A 13,577-nucleotide genomic window follows, 5' to 3' on the forward strand; every position below is an offset into this window, starting at 1 on the left:
ATATTGTGGGTACTCTGTGAATGTTTGTGGTATTAAAAAAAGAAAAGAATAAAAGAAAGAATTTAGATCAGACCTCAATGAAGTTTTGAGTATACAAAGATGTTGTTGAATAAATAATTATTTCAAATTCATTCTTTCCTTACTATAGTTGTACATGAATCCTTGGCTTTGGAACAAATGGAGACTGCGTATCACTGCATTATTCTCTTTGCAGCTGGGCATGTATTTAATGCAACTAAAATTTTATAAGGATTTCCTTCGTGAATATAATTCCTCAGTTTTAAGGAGGTTAACAACAGTATGTACAAATATACAACTACTGCCCTAAAATGTACTATTAATAAATTCTGAAGGGCAACAGAAGCCTGTCTTTGGCTAGTTGGTGAATATTAGTTCATAATATAATATCTACCCTAAAAATTATAGTAATTCAAATAATTCCCATAAATTCAATGTCAGTAAAAACTGCTAAAATGACATCAGGTTTAGAAGAAAGCTGAATTTCCCTTTCACCAGACTGGGGACAAAATAACACGAGGCAAAGACCATATGACCCACAAAGGCTTGGAATAACTTTTCGTCCAGGAAGAAAAGGAGGCCATTTAGCCTCTGGGTGTGAGGCGAGGGTATCAAAAGGACATGGGGAATCACCCTGCTGTACACCTTAAATTTACACAATGTTGTACGTCAATTATATCTTACTAGAGCTGGGGGAAAGGGACATAGGAGCCATCCTGAGAAGCCATCTGGAAGCCAAAGATGGGACAATGTGAACCCAGTAAGAGTAACAACTAAAATGGATCAAAACACAACAAAAGTGTTCATATCCATGAGTTCATAGTACTATTAAAAAGGAAAATCGCTACTTACTTTTAGAGGACTTTAATGACTAAAACTCATTATTTTTGAAAACTGATAAAGGAAAGAAATCAAGCACTTGTCCAGTCTTTATTATAAAACAGTACTCTGAGTAACTAAGGTTGATGAGAGGAATTTTCTCTTTACAGAAGTGTTCCAGTTAAGAAAGAGCTGATAAAGGCACAATAGAACTAGTCTGCAAAGTCAATGAATAAATGAATCTAGGCAATGACAATTAATCTTTGATAATCAAGCAAATTAACCAGATTTTCTAAAATATTGAGGGGCAGACCTGTAAAAAATCTAATTTTTAAAAAATACCTGTCTTTAAAAAGAAATAGCAGCTCCTATCATTAAACATGATGGCAAACATTTTTTTAAAAACCTCACTTAAAAAATGTATAATTTTTTCATAACAATCTTTTAAAACAAGGTTCCTTAAAACCAAGGTGGTTCTGTAAAACCTCCAAGTGACAAGAGCGAAATAAGTAATTCCAGGACAGCAGAGTTTTGGACTTTAAACTACAGTTTTACAGAAGAGGAGACATAATTGTTTCTAAGTGTGCACTGAGCTCTGGTTGATCATACATCACACACTGAAAACTCCTGGGCCACATCTGGCTTGCAGATAAGTTATTTGGCTTGCACAATTGTTAGAACAAATCTGATCCAACATTTAAAATTTAGGATTTCATACAAAACCCCAGATTTGGGGCTAGGGCACAGGAGAAACTGCCTCTCAGAGGAGGGGCATGTGCTCTCCCATCCATCAGCTACCCCGCTTCCTCTGCACAGATGACAGGCCTGGTCTCCTCAGGTACAGGAGCTTGCAGTCACTACTGTTTCGAGTGACATTTTCTGCTCATTCTTCACAGAGAAGTAGAATAGAAAAAGGAGGGTATCTGTAAGAGCCAATACTACTCAGTTCTCCACTTAGAAAATGCAAAATGCAAAAAACTCAGCATTTGCTATTTTCATAGCACAGAAACAAAGTGCTATCTGCATATTCTTAAAAGCTGAACTTTGCCAGAGCAGTAAGGCTTACCTTCAGATCAAGGCTGCTAAGGCTTACGACATCATCATCTTTCTCTCTTCGTTTTCTTTTCTATAAAAAAAGGAAAAGATTTCATTCTTATATAGAAGGAAAATCACTTTCAAAAAGTGAAGCCTTAGGCTGTATTCATAAGAAAGCTATTTTTATGAGGGATACTCATAATTTATCACTAGCACATACTATATACTTTCTAAAAAGTTCCCTCAGATTGAATCAGCTGGTGTGAAGTGATTCCACTCTACTAAAAAACTTATCTAAAGTTTTCCAGAACAGCACTCTTATGCAAGTCAAGCCTATACTTGTTAGAGAAAGAGTAAAATATATTTTATATATACAGGCAAAAGTATTTTTAAAAAGGAACACATTTTATTTATTCTATGAGGGGGTGATTTCACTAGGAAAGAAATATCCTTTTCTCCTGGTCCAAGTAATTAAGGTTTGTTGCCCGAAGCAGGACTTTTCAGCTGGAAGAACATGTACGTACGTAGAGAACCTTCCAGTAATCATTACCACTTTCCTTCAGCCCTACAAGTGCCAGCAGTGACCAAACTGTGTATATAGCTTTAACTTCTAGTCCTGAGTCAATATTGCTGGGAAAGATTGAAAGCAAAAGAAGAGGGAGGCAGATGATGAGATGGTTGGATGGTATCACCCACTCAATGGACATGAACTTGGGCTAACTCTGGGAGATGATGAGGAATAGGGAGTCCATGGGGTCACAGAGTCAGACATGACTTAGCAACTGAACAAAGTCAATACTGAAAAAGAATCCTTAAGTAACAGTTCTTCTATATCTCAAAATAATTTTCAGATTGAATATGACATAGCCCAGCTCCTGTGAACTCTCAACACTGAGCAGCCAGGGCTCCCTCCCAGGACCTGGCCTCTCCACAGAGGAGGAACTGGGAGAATAGAATCTACACTGCACAGGATGGGGACAACTGAGAAAAGGAAAGATAAAGTCCAGGCAGAAGTGGGGGAAATACATGGAAGGGAACATGGCTAGCACTTTATCATCATGTATGTTGCTATGGTAGGTCTCAGGCTAAGTACAATGTTCTATTCTATATTCTAACCTTGGTTTGCCAAGACTTTTACCATGGTTGGGTGTTGACTTTACTTTTCCACTCTTACTTCTCCTCTTTTCTTCAGTTCACTCTATTGTTCTTTTCCTCACCCCTTGAGTTAGATGCTTAATTTTTGTTCTTTTCCTTTCTCCAACTATATATTTAAAAAGTAACAAATATCCCTCTTAAGTTTTCTTAATCATATTTCAAAAGTGTTAATCATGAACCATGAGATATTTCTTTTTTCATGGAGACCTCTATAGAAGTGTTTTCACAAGTGAGATGCACCTATCTCAGAGTAAATGCAAGATATCTTCCCTGGAGTACAGGAGTAAAATATTAGAACTTCATTTCTATGTATTTCTTATTCCTTAAAATGAGCTACTAAAATTTAATATACAGATGACAAGCTCATCATCACCCACATTTTAATTTAGAAGTCAGTCCCCAACTGTGAAATTATTCTGGATATCTGAAATACACATTATGTCCACTCTCATTAACCTCACTCTGAGTATTGTGTTTTGATACACTAAAATATCAAATTAAATACAAGAGAACAGAATACAAATGAAGCATGTATTATTGGACCATCAGCACATCATAATACACGCACACAGGTAAAGTTTGGCATACTAGAAGCAGAATCATTTTTGCTATTTCCCCCAAATAAGAAAAGCGTAACAATCATGATCTCTTTGTACATATTTTATTTATATGAGTATTATGAAGCAATGAGGTTTTATTTAGTTTTTAATTATTAAAAAGCTCCAATTTTCTGGTGTTAGTTTCCATAAGGTTGGATGCCTCTGGAAAGTCTCCTAAAAATAATGAAGCAGTCCCTCTATACCAAGATTATTAATAACAGAAATAATTCATTCATTATATGTATTACCTACAATCATTTTTATATTTTTAAACAAATGAGAAAACTGTCAGAGTATGTACATAAAAATATTAATATATTCATGTTTCATAATATATTAATTTTAACACTGGTAGAAATAAGAAAGAATTGAATAAAGATGAATAGATCCAATACTTTTCAAAATATATTTTACATTTAACTGAAATAAAAATTTCAGTCTGTTAGCAGAGAAGAGTTAAATTAGGCTGCCAAAGACAGTGATAGAAACTCTGTACCTTAATATTTTCAGAGATGTACAGACAACTAGACTGAAGGACAGCCCAGGAATTATTTCTATCTAATGTCTTGAAATAAAAACCCAGATGTCTACTCACCAAAGTGAAATCCCAATGGGGGCCAGGTGTTAAAAATGTGAAGGAGCTACCTCTCCGAAGGGAGTATCTGTTAACAGAAAATTCAAACAAATATATTGAGAGTAACCAGTAAAATTAAGCACTAACAGGTAAGAAGCTATCTTTTTCGTAGTTTCAAAACTCTTCAAAGTAGCCTTATTAATCATTCAATTGTAGAAATAAGAGGGAGAGTATTTAAACATAAAACAACCCACAAAAACGGAAATAAAAAAATCAGTGTATAGGTTCTGGTCACTTTTGGAAATTTTCAGAAATATTACAAAAGTGAAAAAGCCTTTATAAAACTAGTAGATTAAACTAATTCACCAAAACAAGCAGAGTTTATTATAGAAACATATACCTGGCTCAATGATATGAAATATATTTTACATATTTCACTAATAGATTAAGTAAGAAAACAGTAAATGATGCAACAAATTACTTGATAAAATTCGGCATTCATGTTTAATATTTTAAAAATAATAGTAAAAAAACTCAACATAATAAACAAAACTTAAATGCATTTATTTTGTATTGTATGTGTAAATCTCTTCCATGTACTGATATATATTTTTTTAGTGTTATGACTTAATAGACCAAATTAAAAGCTTTGAATAACTATATCTGAGACAAAGGTCTCAAGTAAGGTTAAAATTCGACTAGGATGTTGTTCTTTACTACTAAGTGATACGGGCTTCCCTGGACAGAGGAGCCTGATAGGCTCAGTCCATGAGTCGGACACAACTTAGTGACTGACCAATCCTGCCTTCAATCTTTCCCAGCATCAGGGTCTTTTCTTACGAGTCACCTCTTCGCATCAGGTGGCCAAAGTATTGGAGCTTCAGCATCAGTCCTTCCAATGAATATTCAGGATTGATTTCCTTTAGGATTACTGGTTTGTTCTCCGTACAGTCCAAGGGACTCTCAAGAGTTTTCTCCAACACCACAGTTTAAAAGCATCAATTCTTTGGCCTTCAGCCGTCTTTATGGTCCAGCTCTCACATCTATACATGACTATGGGGAAAACCATAGCTTTTGACTATACGGACGTTTGTTAGCAAAGTAATGTCTCTGCTTTTAATGTGCTGTCTAGGTTTGTCAAACATGTAGAAAATCACAAAACATAGGTGGTGCAGGAAATGTTTATAAACTATGTGCATGTGTTCAGTCACTCAAGTTGTGTCTGACCGACTCTTTATGACCCTGTGGACTGTAGCCTGCCAGGCTCCTCTATCCATGGGATTTTTCAGGCAAGAATACTGAAGTGGGTTGCTATTTCCTCCTCCAGTGGATCTTCCTGACATAGGGATTGAACCCGAATCTCCTGCTCTTTACCACTGCGCCAACTGGGAAGCCCTTATAAACTATATTTATGAAAAAGCAAAGGTTATTAATTCAGAGCTTGCTACAGCAAGGGAGCTAGCCACCATCACTGGTGTTTAGGGAGACTGAAAGGCAGGCTGGGGAATGAGGAACAAGGGAAGGCTTCAGGTGTGTTCTGACTGGAGGCTGTCAGCAGGGGGAAGGTGCAGGCAGGCTAAGTGGGACTGGGGCTCCTATATGATTTACTGGGTGCAGACAGGGTTTGCGCGAGTCAGTTTTAAGTTGGAAGTGAAGTGTTAGTCGCTCAGTCATGTCTGACTCTTTGCAGCCCCATGGACTATAGGATCCTCTGTCCATGGGATTTCCCAGGCAAGAATAACTGGAGTGGATTGCCAGTCCCTCCTCCAGGGGATCTCCCTGACTCAGGGATCGAACCCAGGTGTCCTGCATTGCAGGCAGATTCTTAAGTTGGAACCAAAGACAAAAACTGGGGAAGCTGGCTGTTGCTGATCAAGTCTTGGCCATTTGGGGCCAATTATTACAGAAGTTATTGCTTAGCTCCTGCACTGTCAGGCCACTGTCCACTTGTGTATTCCGTCTCTCACCTTCATTCTCATAGTCACTATAAGTTACAGAAACACCACAGATGGTGGTTATTTCTACAGACATCTACAAGCTTAAATCAAACACAGGCTTTTGTAGTTTTCTAAGCTAAATATAAAGCAGAAGTTTGTTTATATTTTGACAAGGAGCACAAGTGAAATTGGCTACAAGGAGAAAGAGGACAGCAAAATGGCTTCACAAAAGAATTAATACTGAGGTAACTGCAAAACTGAAGCAAAGAGAAATTGCAATCAGCAAAGCAAATAAGAGCCAGGCAGGCTCTGTGGGGAAAGGGAAAGGCACATGTGAAGGGGGAGTGAAATGAATTGTATACAGGAAACTGCAAGTAGCTCTTTATGTTTGAGCATCAAAAGAAATAAAACAGGGCTCCATCATGATAAAAGGCCTCATGTACAACCCTTAAAAATATGAACTTGATCTTGAATACGTATGGCAGCTGTCAGCAATTGAGTTCTAAGGAACAAGAAGGCTGGGTTGGAAGAAGGCAACGCTGGTCAGGAGGCCGGTTAAGAGGCAGTTCTGATACTGCTGACAACAGATGGCGAGGGGCGGAGGGACAGCAGCAACGGCAGAGAGGGGAGGTGACTACAGAGGGCTCAAGGTCCGGTTGGAGAACTCTCCCTTCCTCCCAAGGCCTGTCCAGTTCCTGGGAAGGGTCCTGGCACAGTGAAATAGGATGCCACTAATCATAATTAGAAACAGATGCAGAAAGATCTTAAGATATTTAAAGCAAATGCTCCCTAAATAATTATTTGTAGCTCAAAAATTGTTTTAAGGGCCTCTTTAGTGAAGCAAAATAAACTAAGGAACTGATGATTTCTTGCCACTATAGAAAAGTCAAGTAACAATGAAGATCGCACGATTTCTGATAAAACAGTAAGATATCAGCAATAAATTATAATTCATATGACCAAAGAATACATAGATAAGAGTATACAGAGATACAGTACTATAATCAAATGCCAAAGGATTACAGGGCAAATGGAACCTTCATGTTATGATTACTTTTTGAAAACACTGTTCCAGGTATCATATACTACACAAAGAGCCACCACTGGGGACTGGGTTGAGAAGCAAAAATTATGATTTCTCAGAAGATTATTTTTAAAGTAATACAAATATTCATTACAAAGTAGTAATCATAGTGGCACTTTGAGTGCTTCCTTTCAGATATAAGACAAGTAGAACACAAAACCAAAGATATTCATTTCTTTATTCCCTAGAATTGTCCATACTGACCTCAGAATGAATTTGATGTTTAAAAGCTGGAAAGAATTAGCTGTTAGGAATTTTAAACACACTGCAAACTGGAAAAATATTTCCAACTGGATGGCAAGATTGTTTCCAGCACCAGCTGTAATCAGCTTTATAGTAATGCTATTTTTTCCCATTTGAAAAGCAAGTACCTATTTATTTTGAGAACTCATGGAAAATAGGAACCCAAAAAACAAACTGTGCCCTGAAAGTATGTGAGTCAGTGCCAGCTTTCAAAAACTTGGAAAGATAGTCATTTCTTCATAGGGGTCACACTCAAAATGTAGCAGCTATTTTAAATCCTTGTGGGAAAATTTTTTATTTCATAAAACATTAAAAGTGGCCTTTAGAAGATATGCAGTACAGTCCATTTAAAAAGGAGCTCAAAGGCTGAAATAAGAAGTGACAGTTCATCTTTTTAAGAATTTTTGTCCAATCTTCTTTTTTCATATATCCAATTAATTACTAACATTTAAGGCATAACCTGAAGGAACTAGCTTGATATATTAAACTGTGTTTCCTATTAGCCCCACTGATTACTCCTGGGTCTTTACATACTTCTTTTTGTGTCATTTGATGTATTTTCAAACTATGTAAATTATTTTTACACTCAACTAGATTTAGTCTAAACAAAGCATAAATAAAATGGTACAGTTGATGTTCCACAGAAAATCACCTGTTATTTCATTCTCAAGCCAAATTATATTTTCAGAGATTATGACTTATGTCATTGCCCTCCTCTATCATGGCAGGTAATTAACATGGGCATACTGCAAAATATGCAAATGTCAAAGATTATATTGGGTGGTTTTATTTATATGGATGTCCAAAAATAGAAATTTACAGACATGGAAAGCAGACTAGTGGCTGCCTAGGCCTGGGGGTAGAAGGACTGACTGCAAACAAACTTGAGAGAGTATTTGGGATGATGAATGATCTAATGGTGGACTGTGTCTATACACTTACTAATAATTACTGAATTGCACACTTACAATGGGTGAATGTTATGATATGCAAATTATGTCTCAATAACACTGTCAAACAGTACAGTCATTTTGATGTGGGAGGAAACAGCCTTAGGAGCTAGTGGGAGCATCCTTTTATTTTCAGAATCTATTAATATAAATAGTAATAATGATGACAATCCCGGGTTATCAAGGACTGGCTCAATTTCTGTTTAATTTGGTTTTTTAAATGTTTTGAAAAAACAGTCCATCCAAGAACTTAAATTCTCTTAAAGGGAACAGGAACCCTTAGCTCAAAATTAACAGAATTTGGTTTAAGAATATACATTTAACTCTGGATGTCCACTCTACAAACCCATCAGTTTCACTAGAAAAACAAAAGTCAAAGATTTAGCATCTAGTCAGAGATCCACCTCTACAAAACTGATAACAGATATAACTGCAAATACTCCTTGATAGAGGGTAAGTTATAGTTCTTAGTGTTTCCTGCAGAAAATGAAAATAATGATACCTAAGATTTATGGAGCATTTGCTATATCTAGGTACTGTTCTCATGTTTTCATGAATTACCTCTTATAATTTCCACAAGCTTACGAGACAGAGACTATAAAGTGAGATTTAAAAGAGATTAATCACAGCCTGACGAGACAGATACTACTAATGAGCCAGAAAGTATGAAGTGAGGTTTAAAGAGATTAAATCCTCAAGAGCCAGAATTTGAACCCAAGGAGTCTCACTGTAAAGCCTAAACTCTAAACACTAATGTTTTATTCAGCTTTGGATCTCAGTCTAAAAGAATGTCCATTCCCAGAGAGAGTAATTAGCTGAATCAAAGCCGGGGCTAGAGCAGACTCAGTGTCAGGAAAACTAGGTCAGAGAAGCACGCTGCTTTCTGAGTTCTGAGCCATGCAGCTGGGCCCAGGGTCGCTTGTGGACAAGACCCTGGCCTATTACTACCCAGAACAAACAGAGAGGGACAAGGAGGAGGAGAAAGCAGCCGAGAGCCATTGCCGCAGAGCAAGCTTAGACCCCCAGTGGATTCCAGCTGTCTCTACTCGCTTTTTCTCCCTAATTATCTTGCCCCAGCCATGTCCTGTGGTAGTCAGCATTCACGTTATGTTCAAAATTTTTTTTTACCTGTGTGAAGCAATGCCCAGGATCAGTCTTTAGCAGAGGCAGATGAGCATCATGATCGTTATTTAACTTGGTACAGCAGGCCCTCTCAGGTTCTGCAAGTATTAGCCATTACAACTCCTGAGCTCGTTCTCAAGTCTACCCGTTTCTCATTTGGATGGCTGGGATTAACAATTAGCAAAGATGTGGCTGAAAATGAGCTCCAACCACGTGGACAGGCTGATTAAATGGCAGGCCTGTAAACAGCAGTGTGCATGCAAATATGTGTACAAACACACACGTGCTGGATCACTCTGCTGTACACCAGAAACTAACACAATTTGTAAATCAACTGGACTTCAGTTAAAAAAAAAAAGACAACCCACAAAAAGGGGAACGTATCTGCAAACCATGTAGGGACTTGTTATCAAGAGTTAAAGAGTTCTTAGATCTTAGTAATAAAAAATATAAATAACCCAATTTTTAAAATGGGCAAAGGATGGCTCACTAAAAAATGGCCACATATGATTTCATTCATGTGAAATGTCCAGAACAGGGAAATTCATAGAGACAGGAAGCAGGTTAGAGTTTGGGGTAAAGAAGAGAGAGGCGTTAGGGAGAGAGGTATGGGCTTTCATTCTGAGGTGAAAAAAATGTTCAAAAATTGCCTGGTGATGGTTGCATATGTCTAGAGGACATTCACATGTCCTGAATCTAGAGGAAAACAGTGAATTGTACACTTCAAGTGGGTAAAACTGTATAGTATGTGAACACTGTTTTCTAAAAAGGTGATACTTTCATTTTCTTTTTTTTTGTCCTTCAAAAAAAAAAAAGAATAGAGAGTAATGAAGTAGGACAACTTCATTATTCTCCTAACGATGCCTAAGGTGGTGGTTTAGTCACTAACTCATGCTGGAATCTTGTGACCCCATGGACTGTAGCCTGCCAGGCTCCTCTGTCCATGGGATTTCCCAGGCAAGAACACTGGCGTGGGTTGCCATTTCCTTCTCCAGGGGATCTTGTTGACCCAGGGATCAAACCCATGTCTCCTGAATTGCAGACAGATTCTTTACCACAGGGCTACCAGGAAAGCCTATGTCATCACCCTTTTCAAAGCTGACATAATTTACAACCTCACCTAAAAAACAGAACCCTGGTGGGAAAGCCCCCAAATTCCTGCTCATAACATCCCACATTCCCCAAACTTACCCCAAAGGCTACTGTCCACAGCTCTCAGACAGGCTAGACTCTACCTTTACACTTAGGAGTCCATCCTTCTCTTTCTGGTTGCTTATTTTATCACCTTTCTTCCCTCCTGTCTCTTCAACCTCTCTTTGTACTTGCTTATTCCCCCATCTGCCCCATATCAAGTTCACCCCTTCTTCAGAATCTACCCCACAAGCTGGTGTTACCTCCATTATTCTTTCTTGCCCTCGGGTTGCAGTGAGACTTCCTGAAAGTGTAACCCAGTGTTTCAAGTTCTCCAACCTCACTGCCAGCCATTAGAGTCAAACACCCATCCAGGTGACTGCAAATTGACTTCCCGCCAATGATGAATTCACATGCGACTTTTAATTTGGTTTCATAGTTGGGCTGCAAGGGTCCACAAATTTTGTGTATATGAGCACTTGTTTGGGGGCTAGTTTTCATCAGATTTAGTGTCTTGGCATACAAGGCTCCCCTCAGTGATGTGGCTCTCACTTCTTCAGTATCATCTCCAATCACTACCTCCTCTCTATCCCCATCTCAGTCTCCTCCCTATACAGTCAGTGTCATGATACCTTCAACTCTTTATGCTCATTTGTGTAAAGGGCCTTTTAATATTTAAATGCTTCCCCCTACATATCACCCATGCACATCCACTCTCTAAATTGGCCCTCTGAGACTCAAGGGTTACAACAGGGAATCATTTCCTGTCCTTTCCAACCAGAATTTCTCCTTTTATTTGCATCTATGGCATCATATACCTAACACGATAGTAACTGTCATCATACACGATTATGATTATTAAGTTTCTTCCCTATACCATTGTAAGTTCTTCTGTAACAGCAGAAATTGGTTAAGGCTGCTTCCAACAGGCTAGGCCTTATTCTTTTAAGTCCACTAAGCCATTTTCTCAGAAAAGCTTCTCTTGCTTACTCAATTACATTTTGAAAATGATTACTTTCTAATCAGAGCTGTGTACAATGCATATGGTGTTCGCTTCTCTGAGGAAGCACTTCCTAACACTCCCTTCTTGTTAGCATTCTTTATTCTAGAAAGAAAGGCACAGTGTGTTAGCCTCAAAGACTACTGTATTCCTCCCAAGACAGCTTGACACTAACTTAGAGCATGAAGAAATTTTCCAACAGGAAAGAGGAATGCAAGCTTGCTACTGCCCTACTCCTTATCTACAGCACTCCCTTCCCCTCCTGAACTATAAGTTCCCTTCCTATTTTTCCCAAGGGAGGGCAGTCTTAAGGGCGCTAGCCTACTGCGGCCTCCTTTGCCTGGCAAAACAAAGCTACTCTGTTCAACTTCATCCAAAACTCTCGTCTCTGTTTCTATCTGGCACCAGAGAACAGAGGCTGGGATCTCAGCAACACTCCCAGAGTAAGGACTGTATTTTGCATCTCCATATTTATAGTGTCTGACACTTACACATTTCTGGAATAAACCACACCTCATTCTCTTCTCAATCCACTACAAACATTCTTAATAGTTTAACTATTTTATGGAAACTACTGGAGGTCAATATGCTCTTCTCACGACCAGATTCAACAGTCACTCATTCCTCATCTCACTAACCTGTTCATTCCTTCCTTATCACTAACACTTGACAAACTTTCCCATGTCCTTTCTCAGAACCCTTTTGCCACTTGGCCTCCTGGACACTGATCTCACCTGGTTCCTCACCAGCTGCGGCTCCTCCGAGTTTGTTCATCTCCTGGACCTTTACATGTGGGGAGTGTCTCAGGGTCTGGGCCCCAAACTCTCCTCTATTCAGACTATCTAGATGACTTCCCAGTGCTGTGATTTCAAGTCTATTTGCTGATATGCCCTCAATTTATATTTGGTTACACAGATCTGTTTACTTTGTGAAATTTCACTGGGCAAAACACTTATGATTCATGCACTCTTTCATTTGACTTAAACTTGACTTAAACTTTAAAGTTTTTTTTTTTTTAAAGAGAAAAAAGCAAAAAAAGAGAAAAGGGGGAAAAATTGTTGTGATACACTCCTTAATAGGAGCCTCATAACATATTCCAAAGCAAACTTCTCCCCAGATCTTTCCTCTCCAGGAACATGGAAACCTGCTCTTCTGGTGCTCAGATTAAAAACCTCGGAATCATTCTTCATTCCTCCATCTCTCTTAACTCCACACCGAATCCATGTGCAAATCCTGTCAGTGCTACTTGAAAAATACATCCCAAATAGGAGTATTTTCCACCATGTTTACCACTCAGATGTCTCAAACTGCAATAACCTCTTCATTAGTCTCCCTGATTTTCTCCCTGCCACATTACAGACCAATCCTTTTAAAATACACATCACACAATTTTCTATTGTCTCCCAACCACAGACTCAAACTTGAAGTGTTTTTGGTGGTTGGCCATGTACTACCCGGTCTGACCCCAGGCCTCTCTGTGACCTCGCCGTCCATCTTTCTCCCTTTGTTTTGCTCCACTCCAGTTACCGTGGCTTCTCTACAGTCCTTGAACACACAAAACAGGATTCTACTTTGAAGCCCTGCACTTACTGCCTTTCTCTCCACATCTTCACATGGCTGAGTTCCTTAATTCCTTCAGATCTCTGCTTAAACGCATCATTACCATGGAGGAGACTTTTTTGATCTTTTAAAAAGAGCAACATTGCCCCTCTCCTTGTCTCTGCCTGCCCTTAACATGCCTTAATCCTCCTCACAGGATGACCACCTGGCATTTCATCATCGTCTTTCATCCCTAACTAGAATGTAAGCTTTATGAGAGCAGAAACTTCATCTTTTCACCAAAATCTCCAATATCTACAACAAAGTGAAGATCTAGTGAAGCGAAAGTATTAGTTGTTCAGTTGTGTCTG

General features: G+C 38.5%; 1 protein-coding gene across 1 annotated transcript in view; it reads right to left on the minus strand.

The window, feature by feature from the left end:
- NET1 (neuroepithelial cell transforming 1) overlaps positions 1–13,577 on the minus strand; it is a 34,667-nt gene that overhangs the window by 19,269 nt on the left and 1,821 nt on the right. The window contains exons 2-3 of the mRNA XM_043883566.1: positions 4,222–4,288; positions 1,904–1,963 (exon numbers count right to left, since the gene is read on the minus strand). Coding sequence (XP_043739501.1) covers positions 1,904–1,963; positions 4,222–4,288 — 127 coding nt within the window. The remainder of the gene's footprint in view (positions 1–1,903; positions 1,964–4,221; positions 4,289–13,577) is intronic.

The sequence above is a fragment of the Cervus elaphus genome, chromosome 23 (genome assembly GCF_910594005.1).
Source record: "Cervus elaphus chromosome 23, mCerEla1.1, whole genome shotgun sequence".
Taxonomy (NCBI): Eukaryota; Metazoa; Chordata; class Mammalia; order Artiodactyla; family Cervidae; genus Cervus; species Cervus elaphus.